General features: G+C 34.6%; 1 protein-coding gene across 1 annotated transcript in view; it reads left to right on the top strand.

Annotated features, from left to right (window-relative positions):
* Positions 1 to 20083, top strand: part of LOC127191078 (complement factor H-like) — a 147537-nt gene that overhangs the window by 111556 nt on the left and 15898 nt on the right. The window contains exons 14-17 of the mRNA XM_051148318.1: positions 8610 to 8840; positions 9236 to 9412; positions 15745 to 15927; positions 16981 to 17157. Coding sequence (XP_051004275.1) covers positions 8610 to 8840; positions 9236 to 9412; positions 15745 to 15927; positions 16981 to 17157 — 768 coding nt within the window. The remainder of the gene's footprint in view (positions 1 to 8609; positions 8841 to 9235; positions 9413 to 15744; positions 15928 to 16980; positions 17158 to 20083) is intronic.

Below are 20083 nucleotides of genomic sequence, written 5' to 3'. Positions count from 1 at the left end.
CTCCTTCTGTTGGACTATTGCTTAAATTTGGTTTATCATATAATGTCTTATTTTCTCCATCTATTGTAATTGGAAATCTTGCTGGTGTAGTAGTCTAGGCTGGTATCTGTGGTCTCTTAGAGACTGATGCACATCTGTCCAGGACCTTATTGCTTTCAGCCTTCATTGAGAAGTCAGGTATAATTTTAATAGGTCTGCTTTTTATATGTTACTTGCTCCTTTTGCCTGGCAGCTTTTAATATTCTTTGTTCTTTATGGTTACTGTTTTGGTTATTATGTGCCTAGGAAATGTTCTTTCCTGATACAATCTATTTTATTTTCTGCATATTACTTGTGCTTTTAAAGGCGTCTCCTTCTTTAGGTCAGAAAGATTTTTTTCTATGACTTTGTTGAAACTATTCTGTGCCCTTGACCTGGGTTTCTTCTCCTTCAGCTATTATTCTTTAATTTTATCCTTTCATAGTATTCCAGATATTCTCTATGTATTGCGTCAGATTTAACATTTTCTTTGACTGATGTATCCATTGTTTTATTGTTTCTTCCCCATGTGAGATTTTCCCTGGTATATTTTGGATTTTGTTGGTCAAACTTACCTCTGTAGGCAATTCCAGATTTTTTGACTTACAGAATTTCCTCAGTTTGACTTTTCCTTATTCATTGTATTTCCATTTTAAGGTCTTGAACCTAAAATGTTTTACTCATTTTTTTTCCTTCCTACTTTTATTTCTGTTTTCTTGGATTTGTTTTAAGAAATGTTTTCATTTCCTCTTTAATGACCTCTAACCTATTCATACAGGTTTTTTAAAAGGTGTTTTTCTTGTGCTTAAGCTGTGTTAGAATTCTCAGGGCATTTTGTAGTAGGGTTGCTGCAGTTATTGATTGTGAAGCTACACTGGCATCTAGGGTACGGGATTTTGAAGATTAGAGGGATAGGTGCTGATTTCTGTTTTGCCTTTGTTGGGTATAGTTTTTTTTTACGTTCATTGGTTTCTGTTTCCTCTCTGGATTTTAGAAGAGTGTGGTTGCTGTGTGTTACTCAGTAGGGAATTTTCTGTATACCTGAAAATGTGGCCACTGGGGGTTCCAGGTACAATGTGTTTCTAGGTATATGGAGATGACACTCAGGAATAGGATGGACTATTGGTCTAAGGTGGTTCACAAGAGAAAAGAAGAGTGTACAGTTTCCACCAGGATCTAAACTTTAGTCTTCTTGGAATGGGGCAGAGAGGTCACCCCAGATGGTCTGCTATAGAGCCAGAGATGAGACTAGAGGATTGGATCTGGAGAAACTGATGGAAAGATGAAGATCTACCCTTAGTTTACCTGCTTCCCTGGTAGGAGTGGACTGTGGGTTAGCAAGGAGTGCCTGCTGCAGTTGGGTGTGGAATAAAGCAATGAGTGAAGGGAGGGAGTTTGGTGCAGGAAGGTCATCAGATTTATTAGAGATGGGGTAGGTGGATGCTGCAGCAGTGTTCTGGTGCAGAGCTGGTGATGAGACTTGGCGATTGGATCTGGAGGAACAGAGGGAGAGGTAAAGATCTTGTCAGCTTACCTGCTTTCATGACAGGAGTGCCCTCTGGCTTAGCAGGGAGTCCCTGTAGGAGCTGGGGTCTTTGATAAGGAAGCAAGTTGTGGGCGGGAGGCTAGAAGGGGGAAGATCTATTGCACTAACAGGTGATGTGGGCAGGGTGATGAGGAGGAAAGCTTCAGCAAGTGTTCTGTAGGAATTCTACTGCAGAGTTAGGAATGGCACCTGGGGAGATGAGGGAGTAGTGACATATTCAGTTAGCTTACCTATTTGCCTGGCCTGATCAGCTGGTGTATTCCCAGAGAGTAGCTGCTAGTATTGGAGGCTGGGAAATAAGATGTGTTGAGAGAAGGGAGGTTGGAGGAGAAGATCTTTGTAGAGCTGGGCTCGAGACTGGGATAGTGGACTTGGAGAAGTGAATTTCCTCAGTCGGCCACCTGATTCCCCAACAAGAGTCAATCTTATTCTCTTAACTAACTTATGGTCTTACTTGTGTCCTAGGCTGACCTCAAAGTCACTTATGTAGCACAGCCTGGCTTAAAATCAATGAAAATCCTCTTTTCTTAGACTCCAAAATACTGATATATCAAACAAGGCTTACTGTTTAAACTTCAAATACCTTTCATGTAACTCTTGATAATAATAATAATAATAATAATAATAATAATAATAATAATAATAATAATAATCTCTTCAAATAGCACTATGAGATGATAATGGAGGAGACAAATAAAATCCGTAATCAAATGCAGGAGGACGCAGCCAAACAGGTGGAAGACATAAAAAAGTAGTTGCATAAAATAATGCTGCACCTTGGATTTCATTTGCCCAGCTTAGCAAAGTTACCATCAGGAAAAAATTAACAATAAAAGTATAGCCTGTGTTCTGAAATAGGTACCTTCACACTTATAAATGACAGTTTCTGAGTGGTTCTCCAATATTTTTGGAAGTCTAAGATGGAGTGTTAAGCATTCTTTACATTTTGGCAGAATTAAACATTGAGTCCACTTTATTCCAAAATTCTCCTTTTTAGATTTAACACTCCTTCAGATCCATAACTCTTTGCACTGTGTTTCATTGTAGTGACATTAGTGTTCAGAATTTGTTTCTTCTAGATTTTCAAATTTATTATCACAGTATGTTTCATAGCTGTCTTCCTTAGAGGAGAGCTGTGGTGCAGATTTTAGGAAGTTACCCCTACTTGAGCTCTAAGACACACCGTCTCATTGCCTGGTTATCACTTTGGCATATGAGGAAATAAATGTACATATAAATACATGTTTAATGTTTCAATAATTAGAATATATAACTACGAGCATATACCATTATATAGTATTGTTAAGATGGGCTTTAAAATGTGTACTTAAGTAAAATATGTTACATTAAAATATTAAATATGGCAAAGAAGTGCAGCTAAACACAAAAGTATAATTGACAATCACAGATATAAAATCTAGGGTTCAAAAAATGTCACAGGGGGTTGAGGAGATAGCTCAACAGGTGAGACCATTTCCTGAACAAGCATGAGGACCAAAATTTGAGACTCATCACGCTTAAAAATCTGTAAATGGTTGCATATCCTCATAATTCCAGCAGCAAATGGAGACAGGTAGATACTCAGACATTCACTGGGTAGCCAGCTCTGCTGAAATGGTAAGCCTCTGGTTCAGTAAGGGACCCTGTCTCAATAACATGAGGAATAGTAGATAAAACATCTGATTTTCCTCATTAGCCTTTCATGTGCACATGAAGGAAGCCATGAATTCATTTGCATATAACACACACACAAATAGTCACATGGCTAATGGACTAAATAAGGCTTAATTGTGATGTTTAGGTAGTTGAGAAGAGCTAAGAGGAAGGATGACAGGAGGCATTAAGAATGTGGTCTGTACATTATTTTATCTACATGGTGGTATCTTATCTAGTGAAATATTTATGACTTTTACAATCCTTTAACACATTTTGTGGTGATAAAATCATCACAGCCTTCCATGAGGAAAGAATCACCCATAAATATTTTACATTTTGTCATAATTTAGGCTTTCTAAACAGAGTGTTAACAGTAATCATCTTGGTAAAGTGTACTGAAGTGGGGAACATCCTGTGTTGGTCAATTATTGCTCACCGTGTCTGAATATCTAGCAATCAACTTAAAAGAAGAAAACATTTGTTTCCATGCACATTTCAGAGGCTTTGGTCTATGTTTCTCCTTGTCATGTTAGCAAAATAATTCAGCAAGAGCCCATGTCCATAAACTCTTCACTGCAGGCACTGAGGAACAAAAGGAGAAGAAACAGCCAGTGGCCAGGATCCCCAAATCCTTAGGTCCTCAGTGATCAAACGTCTGTTTTCTAACCATCACCTCTGATTGCTTCTGCATTATCTACATAAGGCCACAGTTTGGCGAACAACACTAATATATGAACTTTTGGGACTCCAACATTGCACATGCTTCAGAAGTTAAAAACTTTTGCAGATCCAATGAGATTTAGTCTGTCCCTCTACAGCCATACAATGATAACTAAATATATTAGGGATCTTCCTTTCCTTCTTCATGGAATATTTGTCTATGTTTTGCAACAAAATTCCTCTGCGTTCACTTTTGAGATGATGGATATGGTGGTGACTTCATTATTTGATGTATGACATGTATATAACAGATACAATGATATACAACAGCTATGCATCTCTATTATACATTTGGCATTGGTTGAGACCTGTTTGTTTATACAAGAGCTTGTGAATAAAAGATATAGACACTTTAAATAAAATTACCATAATTTTTTAAAGAAAAATGTGCTAGTGTATGATTTATTGTTGAATGACTTTGTCTGCTTCATGTGTGCATAAGTTTAGATTATAAATGAAATCCTGCTTTTTAAAATATGTCATAAGTGTCTAGTACCATGCCAGTAATAGTGAATGCCAGACACATAGGAAACATCACATGGTTTAAACTGAATTAGAAAGTGGAGTGTAAGCATGATATGGTTGTGAAAGTGGATATGAAAGGACTAGATGTTCTACAGATCTGATGATAATGTCTGGTACCATTTGTCCATATTCTACATACGGTACTTTTCCTTCTGGGGAAAAAGTGAGCCAGATTATATTTTTTTTTCCCATCTGCAAACTCTCTAGAGAAATAGTTTCCATTGAAAAACCATCAAAATTCAAGGTGTCTCCACACAATTTTGACACATCAAAATCATATACCTGAATAATAATATACCTATGAATAATACCTTTATATTAAAAATAAAGTTATTTGTCACACATATCATGTTTATGGATAAAAATAAAGGTTATTTTGCCATGTTTTAATTTCAAATGTCCTAAAGATTTAGAAGTGATTTGCACTGCCAGCATGGCAGTTTATTGCACACCCTTCACCAACCTCAGCTATCTTACTTCTTGCCTTTGCTCCTTTTCTATCTCATAAAACACTGTCATTGTAATCAGTATTCTTAAAACCAACATGCAATTCCATCATCAAACTTGTGTAAAATCATATTCCTCCTTAGATTTACATGTTTAAATCTAAATATGATATATTTTGTCTGCTGTTATCATAATTTAACCCCAAGCAATATTTCTTACAACATTATTTCATAGTTCTGGAGGTCAATAGTTTTGAAGTGTGGGATAATCTTTCCTCTCGAAATTCTAGGAGAGAATATCTCTCATCATTCACAGTATCAAAACCCCCTAGTATACTTTGTTTTGGACTCCTTTCTTAAGGGAATTCCATATCTGTTTTGGTCACATTCTCTGATTCTTACTTTGCAGGGTACCTCTTACAAAGGCATTTGTGTTTTCATTGAAGCTATCACCAGACAAATAAAAATGTACATGGTAATATATTATTGATTACATTTTTTTGTCATATGTGCTTCTTTTATTATATTTACCTCTATCAAATGTAGGTATCTTTCATATCTGAGTTTCAACTTCTAATTATATAAACTATTAGAAAACAATGAAAAGAAGCCATATATTTAAATTATTTTCAGAAGCTATCCATGACTTAATTTTTATGAACATATTAATGAGTTAGGTAGAGCACAATGAACACAGAAAACCTTAAAGATAGTGGGTTAGTCCTGATTTCCTTGAATAGTCTTTGATATGTACAGATTTCCCAGGATGGTTGAATGACTGAGTTTCCTAGCTTTCTTCTTCTTCTTCTTCTTCTTCTTCTTCTTCTTCTTCTTCTTCTTCTTCTTCTTCTTCTTCTTCTTCTTCTTCTTCTTCTTCTTCTTCTTCTTCTTCTTCTTCTTCTTCTTCTTCTTCTTCTTCTCATCCTCCTTCTCCTCCTGCTGCTCCTCCTTCTCAAATCAATACAAGTAGATAGCTTCCTTGTTTTATGGCCCCTAACACTGGATAATGCTCCCCAAACCAGCCTTTAATTCGCTGTAGAGCCAGGGGTGATTTTGAATTCCTGATCCTCATACCTTTCAGGTACTAAGAAGTACTGGGATGATAGGCTACAACACAGGGCCTGGCTTGGATAGCTGCATGAAGATGTCATGAAGGGTGGGGGAATGGACCTTAACAAATATAAGATTCAGAAACCTGGAATAACATCTCTATGATCTCTGTGAAGGAGAGTAAGCCAGCAGTAGCTTCCCTGACTATTCATACCAAGCAAGAGGAGACTTTCCTGTTCAGAAGAAAGCTTGAAAAGAAATTTTTGGGTGAAATAGGTGAAATGACACAGTGGGAAAAAACACAAGCCCTCATGTCTGGCTGTGGAGGAGAGCAAAGGAATTCAAGCAAGGAAAGAAGGAATTAAAGCATCTTTACTTGCAGATGATCTGATTTTATCCCATAGACTAGCTTAGTAGTTCTGAGGTAGGGAGAATTGAGCTGGCAAGGAACAGCTAGCCAAAGAGACCAACTATTAATGAACACTTAGTTATAGGGAACTAATTGTTGAGGTGAAACTGAGTAAAGAAAGAGAAAAGAAATATTGAGGTCCAGACATAAATTGCCATGCAAACTGAAAGGTCTTCTAGCCCAGGAGAACTTTATTTTTCTTCTGCTTGCTCTTGGGCCAACCCCAGTACTTTACTTAAAGTGAATTTCAGTTTTTTCTTTACAGATTATATCATAATTTCATCATCTTTTAAAATCAATAGAGCATTTATAAATCAACAGAACAAGAGAACAATCTAACAAAGAAATACAAACAGTTCTGTACAAGCTATAATAAGGCACATAGCAAAAATCAATCAATTTCCAATCAACAGTCAGCATGACCTGACTATTATTTCTTAAACAATACTTGGAAAGGTTTAATCATATATTTCCCAGGGCAAAATCCATTGTCTTTACATGATTGTCATAGCAACATAGCTTGAAATTAAATGTTCTTTTTTGTTGTTGTTTTGGGGTTTTTTGTGTTTTGTTTGTTTGTTTGTTTGTTTGTTTGTTTTTCGAGACAGGGTTTCTCTATGTAGCCTTGGCTGTCCTGGACTCGCTTTGTAGACCAGGCTGGCCTTGAACTCACAGCGATCCACCTGCCTCTGCCTCCTGAGTGCTGGGATTAAAGGCGTGTGCCACCACTCCCGGCTAGAAATTAAATGTTCTTAAGACAGAAAAAAAACTTGACTTACTTCCGGTCCCAAAACAACAGGTGAGCTATCCAAGCCTAAACTAAGGGCCAAGGGGTCCTATATTATAAAATATCTGTAAAGCATGATGTTTCAAGCCCACCTTCTATTGAATTCAAAGCAGATTCTAAAGAAACTAATTTTACTTTTCTACAACTAACAATATCTAAGCAAGTGCTGTTATAGCAAAGCCCTAACTTTCTTTTCAAACATTTTCTGCCTGGGTGATCACAAAAGTCAGAGACAAGACTTTCTCATTGTCTCAAGACTTTCATCAGATGCCTCTTCTTTTAATATTCTCTGTTGAAAGAAGATTTCCAGTGTACATTTCATGAAGGCTCATAGTCAAAGTGAGAAATAGAGAAAAAGTAGATTTAAAAGTAGTTTTTAGGCAAAAGTACACCTGAACCATACATAATATTTAAGGGCAGTGGTGATCAGCCAAAGATCTTTGGAACTTTGTCAAGTAAAGCCTCAGCAGCTGTTCTGGATGTCTATAGATCATGCTGGGAAGTCAGAGGTCTTTGGAACTTTGTTAAGCAAAGCCTCTACAACTTGTCCTCAGTGTCTGTGACAATTTTGCATCTAAAAGATGCCAAGGTGTACAGTGCAACTTCTACAGCTGATAAACACTTTCAGCAAAGTAGCAGGATATTGAATTAAAATACAAATATTAGTAGCCTTCCTATATGCAAATGACAAACATATTGAAAGAAAAAAATCAGGGAAATAGTACCTTTCACAACCAAACTAAAATAAAGTATCTTATACTAACTAATCAAGCAAATAAAAAACTTGTATAATGAAAACATTAAGACAAGGAAGAAAAAATTAAAGAAGACATCAGAAAATAAGTGACCTTCATGTTCAATGATTGGTAAGGTTAATAGTGAGCACTTAGGTTAAAAATAATTTAAAACTATTAAACATATGCCAATGTTTAGAAAATTCTTGAAATTTTCTCTTATAAAACAAAAATTAAATAGAATAAGGAAGCCATAAGAAATTAGTATGTGTTTGATATATTTGTTAGAATTAGTTTAACATAAGTATGTGAAGTTCTCTGAAGTAGAATTATACTTCATGGAAAAATTAAAAATATTCTGATATTTGAAATACTAATTATTTATAAATAAGAACATGAAAACAAAGTTATTACATACGAGCATGTTGATACAATAAACAATATAGCACTTTAATACTAAGGCACAGGTATAGCTCAATATGATATATTCATGTTATAGTTCAGTTTCAGTTAAAATTATGAATATGCTTTTATCATATTGGATATTATCAAATATCTCTAATCCACTTTTCTGGTGATTTGTAAGATATAACTTGTTGCATATGTTGCAAGTGTCCGAATTCTACTTGTTTTCCTGTTCAAGACACCCTCGGTCTTCTTGTTTAGTTATTTTAGTTCATAGCAATTCATTAATCAAGTGATACATCTCTGATATGAGTGTTTTTTTCTTTTTGTTTGTTTGTTTTATTGCAAGTGAAATTTTGTAAACTTCCACAAATCAAAAATGGACTTCTATATACAGAAAAGATGAACAGACTCCTCTTCCTGCTACCTACGTTAAAGAAGATGCGCTATCACTGCAACAATGGATTTGTGACTCCTTCAGGGTCAGACTGGGACTACATTCGCTGCACAGAGGAAGGGTGGAAGCCTGCAGTCCCATGCCTTAGTAAGTCAGTGTCTATATTAAATCATGTTTTATCATGTTTAATTCTCCAAAGGATGGAAGAGAAGAGCACATGCATTAGTACAGTTAGGTTTCTCAAGAAAAAAAAAAAAAATGGGCCAACAGAATTTGTGAGCAAAGACAATCAGTGTCTGCCTTTGTGAGCCACTCACATAAAATGAACATCAAAAACGAAGACTGTAAGAATGCTTTCACACTTGCATATTTTATTTATATAGCCTAAAGGTAAGTGCTACTCTTTTGAACATTTGGCATTGGTTTTATTTGTGAATGCCATGCATGTCATTATATGGCTGTAAGGATAAATTTTTATTTAGTTTAATTTATTGTAAAAATAAATCAGGTTTTTTTTTCATTTATCATTTTTTGGTCCTTAGGGGAATGTATTTTCCATTATGTGGAGAATGGGCATTCTTCATTCTGGGAAAGAAAATATGTTCAGGATCAGTCTGTGGAAGTCAAGTGTTACCCTGGCTACAACCTTCCCAATGGTCAAGACACAATGACATGCACAGAGAATGGCTGGTCCCCTCAACCCAAGTGTATCCGTGTCAGTAAGTAACCTGCCTTGAGATCACAAGATGCTCATGACTCTCTGTCCCATTTATATTAATTTTGGCAAAATGCTTCATTGTTTCAAGTGTGTATAAGTTAATATATAGGATCCTTGACAAGTATATAGCAAAGCAAACAAACCAGTAGAAATTAGATCATAATACAACAAAACATTGATTAATCTTTTATTTAACTCATAGTATTATATATTTTGATATTGTTTTGTCATTTAACACAAAACAGTTATAAAACAGTTGTTTGAAATCAACCAGATATGATAATGGCCACATACACCATTAATATATTGAAGTAGTTGCATGATATTTTATAGTACTGAAAGTTGTCTCTGAATTCTCTGTGATGTGTAACTCAGAAGGGGATTCTGGGAAGTTGTACATTGTCTAGTTTTCCGGTGTTTCTCCAAAATGTGTACTAATGTACTAATATACATTTGTGTCAATGTCTTTTTTCTTGTTCTATATCCTTGCAAATGGATGCATTATGTCACATTTTATTTTAAAATAAATGTCTATAAATATTACAACATAATAATGTTGGCATACATTCATTTTAATATGATTTGCTTTTTTAAAAAAATAGTCCTATGTCAATTTGGAGTGTATCATTTCAATTTTATATGTAATTTCTAATTCATTCATTTATAACTAGTTTGCTGGTATATTAAGAATTCTTAAAATCAATCTCTGAGTTTCACATGTAATAAGTATGTTCTTTGTTTACTTCAGATTGCCACTTTAAAAAAAAAAACCTTGATTAGATTTGATTAGCATTATCGAGAATTTTCAAAACAAATTTTAAGTAACTAATCCCAGAATAATATTGTCTTTTTATATACTAATGTGATTGTCTTTAAATGTTAACATATCTTTGAATTTATGTCTAATGCTTTCTATTGTACCATTTTGCTGATGAGAAACCATTCTTTGCTTTATTCTCTTTTAGATAACTAGGCCATTATGTATTTATATATAAGAATTTTTATCTTTGGTGAATTAATATTTTGTATACTTTCTTTAAATGTTTTTCGTCCATTCAGTGTTCTTTTGTTGAGAATTCTCTGTTTAGCTCTGTACCCCATTTTTAACTGGATAATTGGATTTGGTAGTGTTTAATTTCTTCAGTTTTTTTTAAATATATTTTGGATATTAGCTCCTTCTCAGATTTAGGGTTAATGAAGATCTTCTCCCAGTCTGCAGGCTATCATATTTTTCTGTTGACAGTGTCCTTTGCCTTACAGAAGCTTTTGGTTTCATGAAGTCCATTTATTAATTATTGATCTTAGAGCCGGAGCTCCTAGTACAAATTTTAAACAGGTGTTCTTTTCAAGGATTGTCTCCTCTACCAATAAATTCAAGGCTCTTCCCCACTTTTTCTCCTAACAGGTTTACTGTGTCTGATTTTATGTTGATGTCTTTAATCTTCTTGGACTTTAGTTTTGTGCAGGTTGATAAATATGAATCTATTTGAATTTTTCAACATGTAGACATCGAGCAGGACCAGCACCATTTGCTGAAGATGTTATTTTTTTTTCTATTGTATGGTTTTGACTTTGTCAAAAACCAAGTGTGTGTTGCATTATTTCTGGGTCTTTGATTCGATTCTGTTGATCAGCCAGCCTATTTCTATTCCAGTACCATGCCGTTTTTATTATTGTTGTTCTACAGTATAGCTTCAGATTCAGCATGGAGAGTCATCCAGAAGATCTTTTATTTTTTTTACAGGATTGTTTTAGCTATTCTGTTGTTTTTTTTTTTTTTTCATATGAAGTTGAGTTTGATTTTTCAAGGTCTGTAAAGAATTATATAGGCCATACAACAAGGATATTTGCTCAACTATGTTCATAGCAGCTTCATTTGTAACAGCTAGAATCTAGAAACAACCTAGACATCCCTCAACCAAAGAATGGATAAAGAAACTGGTACATTTCCATAATGGAATACTATTCAGCTATTAAAAACAAGGAAATCTTGACATTTAAAGGCAAATGTATGGAGCCAGAAATGATCATTCTAAGTGAGGTAACACAGACCCAGAAAAGCACACATGGTATATTCTCACTTATAAATGCATATTAGCCTAACATAGATGCACTCTGAGAGATTCAGTGGGGCATTGATTGGGACAGATACTGTGACTCGAAGCTGGACTCTGGGCAGGGTGCTGAGAGTTGTAGGGAAGAGTTGGTGCATGGAAGGTCTAGGAGGGAAAAGGAGCTCTACAGGGAGACCATCAAGGCCTATGGATCTGGCCACAGAGGGACTGCACAAACTGATACACCAGTCAAGGACAATGCATGCAGAGAACCAAGACACCCTGATCAGATATAGCCAATGGACTGGTGATTCTCCACACGGGAGAAAGTAGGTGACTGCTGCTGCATGACTCAGACATGCACTCAGGTGCCCATGATTTGGTCACTGTCCCTTGCCAAGATGACCTAGTGGGCACACAGTGGAAGAGGATGTAGGCTATCTTTCTTTTTTTTAAAGATTTATTTATTATTATCTATACAGTTCTCTGCCTGCATGTACACCTGCAAGGCAGAACAGGGCATCAGATCTCATTATAGATGGTTGTGAGCCACCATGTAGTTGCCGGAAATTGAACTCAAGAACTCTGGAAGAGCAGTCAGTGCTCTTAACCACTGAGCCGTCACTCCAGCCCCAAATGTAGGCTAGCTTGATGAGACTTAATAGGCTATTGCCAGAGGTCTGGGGTGGGGAGATAGGGAGAAGAGGGAGAGAGTGTAGGAATGAGAAGATAATAGGGACAGGATAACAATCAGGAGGTACTGTGAATAAATTATAATAAATAAAATATACATTTAAAAAATCCAGGCAAAGGAAGGGGTGGCTGCAGAGACTGATGCACCAAAGACCATGCATGGTGAGGACATAGACACTCTGCTCAGAGTGAGCACATTGGGAATAGTTATAAGTTAATATTGGTCTTATTCAGAGAGAGAGCGAGGTTGGACTCAGGGATGTCTCTCTTTTCCTTTATCTTTCTTTCTTAGGCTTGGAGATAATGGTTGAAAAGAAAGAAGGGGGAATACAGAAATATATAGGGTTGATAGAACAAAGAGTAGACCATTGATTGAGTCTACTCTTCAACTTAAGGCCTTAATTGTTATTCACAAGGTTATTTTTAATTCATTGGTATAGAATTTTGTATATTGATGCAAAATAATTTTAATTGTGATACATTGGTTTGAAATTCAAATTTAAGATTATTCTTCACACACACACACATTCTATTCTATCTATTCTATTTTATTCTATTATGAGATCTATTCCATTCTATTCTAATATGAGATATTGTACCCATTCAGTTCGATTATAAGACAAGGTTTACTTCCAATACCTTGAAAGTGCTATGGCAGGCTGTTTAGGATAATTAAGTAACACAAGTTAATTGTTAGTTGATCAAATCATGGTCATTTCAATTACTAGTTTATTTTCATCACAAAATATATATCCTAGGTCTAACATATAGATATGATTCTATAGATATATATGGCAAAATAGTTCGATAAGGTCTTCAAAAGCCTCAGAGACATACAGAATATGGCATTTAAAGATGCTTTTGTTATTCTAAAGATTCCTTGACAACAAGACAGGTTAACTCCTGACAACACTCAGCCTACCTCAAAGAAGACGATGAGCATCAAAGAACCTCGTTATGGAAATGGCTTCAAATGTAGCAAGCCAGTCACTTGGAAAAATGTCCTCATTACTGTCACAGACAGAATATTGTCTAAAAATGGGCAAGCTTGGATGCAGGCAGACTTGATGGCCAAACTCTGCCAAGACAGAGTAATCAAGTCCTCACTAGTTCCTGCATCATAAATATGTCTGTCAGATATATTGGCCCAGAAAGCTGAAGATGATGTTCCAATGTTATAGAGAGTTACCGGTGACTGTTCAGACAGCAAACTGTCTCTGTCATTTTTTTTTTTCACTTTGAAAGCCACTAATCTATACTTCCTGTTTACTCAGGTAATTAATTTTATTTCTTCTCAAGTCTCTGAAGACCAGGTAGTTTAGTTTTACAATGAACCTTAGTTGTTTAGAGGTTAAAATATTTTTAGGTCTAGATAAATGTTTTAAGTTAACAAAGATGAGATATGATAGATATTGATTTACATTCAGAATTTGAGATTCACCAAGATAGGAAGTATGTTTTCTTACACTATGAATGTAACATTAATATAATTCCTTATTTTTTCATGCTTCTTCTTGTTGTATGTAGTTTATTTTATATATGTGTAAGATTATAAATGAATATGTAAATTTTAAAAATTATGTAGGTATTTTAATAGGGATTTCTTTGAATCTGAGATTGCATTTGGTAAGATAGCCTTAGGGAGACCATCAAGGCTCATGGATATCTGTACCGGGGCGGGGGTGGGGGATTCCTCTAAAAATCAAGAGAGTTGTGTTTGAGATTCTAAACACATCAGATGAGAAAGTGTATCTTTAATTTTTATTCGTAGTTGGCAAATAATAGCAATCACCTAAAAATTCCCCTTTAATTGACTGTTTTATTATATAATTTATATTACAATAATTTGTCTAAGATATAACTTCTTATCAAATTTGTAAATATTTTCTTATATAACCTGGCTCAGCATGAGTTTCTAGTAGTTATTCCAGTATGTGTATTTTAACACTTTATGAGGTCCAAGTAAATACTATTTGTGATTTTTTGCTTATATTTGTTACTTAAATACTTTTAGTTTTTTGAAAATTAGATTCTCTGAAAATTTCATATGATGTGTTTTAATCATAACCACCCATCCTGAACTACCCCCAGGTATGCTTCTTCTAACCCCAACCCAACTTTGTGTTCTTTTTTTTTTTTTCCTTCAACAAACCCATGAAGTCTAATTTGTGGTGTATTTACATTCTTGGATGTGTGGTATTACAATAAACACTGACTGATCTACTGGAGGTATGCTCTAAAGAAAATATATTCTTCTTTTACATAGCTATTTATTGCCAACTGCCCACAGTTAGGGTGGGATCTGTGACCAGCTTCGCTGTGTGTGCTAGAATTAGTCTACTTTGAACTTCTGCACACGTTGTGCATACTCTCATTATCCTTCTAAAATCATATGTACATCTTATTTGCTGTGACTTGAAAATACTGCTTCCTCACAGTAATCTACATTTCCTGGCTCTCCTACTGTTTCTATAGCCCCCTTTTTCTTTTTTTTTTCGCCAGTCTTTCACTATAAGCTTCTGTCCCCTTGTTTTTTGTGTAAGGGGGAGCTCTACTTTAATTTTATTTATAATTTTATTACATGCCTTTACAAAATCAAAACTTCAGTTATCTTTCCCTCATTTGACTTCTGCTTGATCTCTCTTCATCTTTTTCAGGTTTTTAAAATGTTATTATGTTGGTATTTACTTTTTTATAAGTACATAAAGTGAAACCATTTATTCTTATTCTTTTCTAGCTGTTTGATGGTGTTCCTATCTTTTCACTACTTAGCTACCTTCAAATGTTTTATTTTATATTTTTGGTGATATTATATAAAATATTTAATGTTTTTTCTTTTATTTTCTACTTATCCATACACAAGAAAAAATGTGTTCCAAGAAGAAACCTAGTGACTGAAAGAAATATACTTTGATAGTTTCTTTTTTTGTTGTTAATATGCTCATGCAATATATTTATATCTCGTACATTTTACAATGAAATATTATCCAGCTGATAAAAATGAAATTGCAAATTTTACTTTTACATTTTCAAGTTCATTTGGAAAAGATTTGAGGAGGCATCATCTTGACATGAAAACACTAAGTAAACTTATTATTTGCTCTGAATGTTTTTGAACTTTGAACACCCATTGTTTTATAGGTATGCAGTTACAATGAAAATTAAAATTCTTGGTATTTGAGTCTGTAGCACTTATGTGAATAGATTTTCCAAGATCATAACCCAACCACAAGAGCCCTAATAGCAAAAATGAGTTTGATACATCTAAAAGACCTGATTTATTCTCAGGTTTAAAAGAAGTACAAGGAAAAAAAAATACTTTCAAGAGTACTGACATTCTGTAAGAGTATGGATTCACTTGGGCAAAAATAATTAATAAATATGAGTGGTTTAAGTTTTGTTTGTTTCACAGATAATTGTGGTTTACCTTTAAACCTGTGAGTAGTTTTCTTTAGCCCAGTAATGTGAATTATTTTGATTATTCTTGATCTCCAATTGCAAATTGCTATTTTAAATATGTTTTTATATTGTGATTCCTTAAGCTACTCTGCACAAACTCATCTTTTTATGACTCCTTTTTTTTTAGAGACATGTTCAAATACAGATATAGAAATTGAGAACGGATTTTTTTCTGAAAGTGATCCAACATATGCTCTAAATAGAGAAACACAGTATAGTTGTAAACAGGGCTATGTAACAGAAAATGGAGAAACATCAGGAACAATTACTTGCCTCCAAAATGGATGGTCAGCTCAACCATCATGCATTAGTGAGTATTTCATTGTATTGCTGGCATTACAGTAGTGATATATAAAGGTTTAGCTTTGTTCTCCTTCCAGTGAGTGATGCTATTTCATTTGAAAGATACGTTTTAAAGTTCAAGAAAAAAATACACGTGTCTATTTGTTTTTCCCTTTGGACCCATTCTTGCATTATAAAATATGAGTTCATTTGCCTTTACATTGCCTTAAAATATCATATGAGTTTAAGTCTAGTGAAGGATTCTTTGACTAGCTACCTTTAAAAAAGGTCTTCTTCCTTGAATATCAAATCCTTTGCTCCAAGATGTAAAGTTTGAAATGAAGATATATGTCCATGTTTTAAATCTCCGAATATGTGATAACCTTTTAATATGTATTTGATACTATAAATTAAGACTCATCTCAGAAAGCCTCACTCTTAGAGACTCTTGTCAAATATCTTGATATTGGAAAAAATAAACATTTCCAGGTAGTAGAATATTGTGGTGTTTTAAAGTTTTCCTTGTTTTAGGATCTAGGACTAATGAAGGTTTTCTAAGAATTAGTTTCTAATAGTTAGTTATCTAATTTTATTTACCAGAGGTAGCTAGTGCTTCTTTTCAAAAAAAAAACTAGTCAACATACTTTAAATGATAGGCAATTTAAGATATTCATTATTTTTAATTTCTAACTTTCTGTCTGTTATGCTTTTACAGAATGTAGCTAAAGAAACAGCAATTAAAATATTTCCATATAATATTCATTTATATAAAATTATGAGTATCAAGGTACCTATATTACATTTAGCTAATCAACTTTCCTATATTTTATAAGTCACATTAACTACTAAATATGAGACCTTACTGTTCAAAATGTTATTATACTGTACTAAAAACACACCTGCACCTGTCTATTTTATTGGTAGCATGTGATCAACATAAGAAAAATGAGCTGATAAGCTCTTCTAAGGGTGTGTTTATACAGTGCTTAATTTGTTATCATATATTAGCCTATACGTACTTTCGATCTCGACATATGAGAAATGATTAGAAATGAACTCTTCTGTTTTTATTTTACATTAGAGGCTTGTGATATGCCTGTATTTGAGAATGCTGGAACCAAAACTAATAGCACATGGTTTAAACTCAATGACAAATTAGATTATGAGTGCCATGTTGGGTACGAAAACAGACAAAAACATTCCAAAGGCTCTATCACGTGTACTGATGATGGATGGTCCGATATACCCTCATGTTATGGTAAGTACTATGTTCTCTGGAATTTTCTTTTACAAAATAAAAATAAATAAATAAATACTTATGTGTTATGTAAAAAATTGAATTTCCTAGAACCTGCCTCTGGTTTAATATAAACTTGGAGAAAGATCTGTTTTGAAGATTAAATATGGCAATATTTGTTTTTGCTATTTGGTTACATTCATTTATTTATCTGTATGTGTAGATGCATGCATGTGTGTGTTTATGGAAGTGTGCACATTGAATGAAAATGAAATAAAGACCTGACTTCTTCTACGTATGAGTTTGGGAGAAACTTTATGAGGCTATAAGAGAGAGAGAGAGCAAAGAGAGGTCCTGAGAACCTAGAGACCCAGAGCACAAGGAACTGCATAGCCAAAATGGCTGGTTTATATATGGAAGAGCAGCTGGAGCAAGGACAGTGGAACCCTGGAACCCCAGGTATGAAGAGGTTGGGGTTTAGGATGTGGAGAAAAGTGCTAAGAGGAGCCTGAACTTTTTAAAAGCATTGGTAATGCTGAGAGAGATAGTCAGCATCTACATTGATATGTTAAATAGGCACCTCAGTTGTCATTTGTCTTGAGTTTAAGAGCTAATACATACCATATGTAAATGCTAGAGAACCTTTAAGAATCAGCTCTCTCTTTTCATGATATGGGTCCCAGGGATTGAACTCAGGTCACCAGGGTGGGAGGTCCGCATTATCCCTGATGAGCCATTTCACTGGCCTGACATTTTTTAAATAATGAATTCATCAGGTGTAGATGACACAGACTTGTCATTCCAACCCTTAGGATCCTGGAACAAGAGATTTTAAGTTTGAGGACACTTTGGGCTGCATAATGAGTCCTGGTTTCAAAAAATTTTAATTAATCACATATCAGTGATTGAAGTATAGTTCTAGCTGACCTTGAAAGTGTGCCTAGCAATCGGGGCAACTGGGCTTCCGGTTAGGGAATGTCTGGGAACAACCAGCCACAGAGTTTCTCATTGAACATAAACACAGTTTATGGTCCATCTGATCTTGTATAGGGATTCTTTGACAACAGCAATGAGCTGAGATGATATGGCTGGTGGGCCTGAAATAAAAATATGTATAGTTATGCTACTTGAAAGGGTCAGGCCTCAACACACTCTGCCCGAAGTGTGGCTGTGAGACTCATCTTCTACTGTGATCCCCTGCTGGGTGGAGTCTTTCAGAGGACAACTTTGGAAGGCTCCCATCTTCAACTGCTTCCAGGGTCTATTCTATTTGCCCTTCTGAATGAGAATTTAGCCATCTGGGAAATGTAAATAAAAACAACTCTGAGATTCCATCACACACCTAACAGAATGGCTAAGGTAAAAAACTTAAGTGACAGCACATGCAGGCTAAGATGTGGAGAAAGGGGAACACTCCTTCATTGCTGGTGGAAGTGCAATCTTATACAATCACTGTGGAAATCAATCTGGTGCTTTCTGAGAAAATTGAGAATAACTCCCCGTCAAGACCCAGCTATACCCCTCATGGGCATATACCTAAAAGACGCTCCACCATACAACAAGGATATTTGCTCAACTATGTTCATATCAATATTTATAATAGCCAGAAACTAGAAACAACCCAGATATCCCTCAATGGAAAAATGGATAAAGAAATTGTGGTACATCTACACAATGAAATACTATTCAGCTATCAAAAACTAGGACATCATTGAAACTTTCAGGCAAATGGATGGACCTAGAAAAAAAGAAATGATCCTGAGTGAAGTAACCCATTCCCAGAGAGACATGCATGGTATATATTCACTAATAAGTAGATATTAGCAATATAATACAGAATAACCATATTACAATCCACAAACCTAAAGAAGCTAATAACAAGGATTTATAATTTTTAAATTAGAAAAAAAAGATATTTCAAGGAAGAATTTTTTTGTTTTTGTTTTTCTTTTTTTTAGTAACACCCAACAATGCCAAATATTAAAAAAAAAATTGTAATGGAGAATGTTACACATTCTTAATTTGAGTCAGAATAATCAACAGTTATTAGTAGGAGGTGAAAGCACAAAAAGCAAATGAGATCCATTGAAAATAAGTTGATTTTATTAATCAGTTTTGTGGCTAATATATTGTTTCTCATTGACATCTATAGTGATTTAGGGACCATATTATTGCTAATAGGCGGCATATTTCATGAAGAAGAGGGTTACTGACAATTCCCTGTGAATGTATATGAGAGAGATAAACCTACTTATCAATGATTAACTGTATATTCTAATGATCTTACTTTTCAAGAAAGAGAATGCAGCATTCCCATACTAGAACAACACTTAAATGTTAACCCCAAGCAAGAAAAATATAAAGTTGGAGAGTTGTTGGAATTCTCTTGCCGAAAAGGACACAGAGTTGGACCAGATTCAGTGCAATGCTACCACTTTGGATGGTCCCCTAGTTTCCCAACATGTAAAGGTCAGTATCTGTTTTACATTTGATAAATGAGAATCAAAAAGTTTATTTTTCTTCTCCTGATATTCCTCAGTCTTGCAGGATGTTTTATAGTCTAAAGAGTATCCAGATATATAGACACGCAAGAAGGATATGTTTTGTGTGGCTAGGACACAGTCACTTGTATACAAGGCTAATCTCAGGTTAAGTTGCTTCTTAAAATGTGTATCAATGGTTGAGACCAAAAATAATTCTTTCCTTTTGTCTATGTTACCATTAATGCTAGCATTTTTATAAGACAGGCCTTCCCTCACATTGCATTAGAGTATGTAGGAAAGCAGATTTTAATTAATTTAATAACAGGCATTAAATAAATTAAAATATTAATTAGATACTTGCTAGAGTGTTGGTATTTTTTATAAAATGATAACTATATGATAAAATATTGCACATGAATGTAAAAATCACTATAATTGACACAAACACAATTGCTGAATGGTCT

The sequence above is a fragment of the Acomys russatus genome, chromosome 6, assembly GCF_903995435.1.
Source record: "Acomys russatus chromosome 6, mAcoRus1.1, whole genome shotgun sequence".
In the NCBI taxonomy this organism is placed as follows: domain Eukaryota; kingdom Metazoa; phylum Chordata; class Mammalia; order Rodentia; family Muridae; genus Acomys; species Acomys russatus.
The sequence above is the reverse complement of the archived record's forward strand: the minus strand, read 5'-3'. Positions and strand labels throughout refer to the sequence as shown.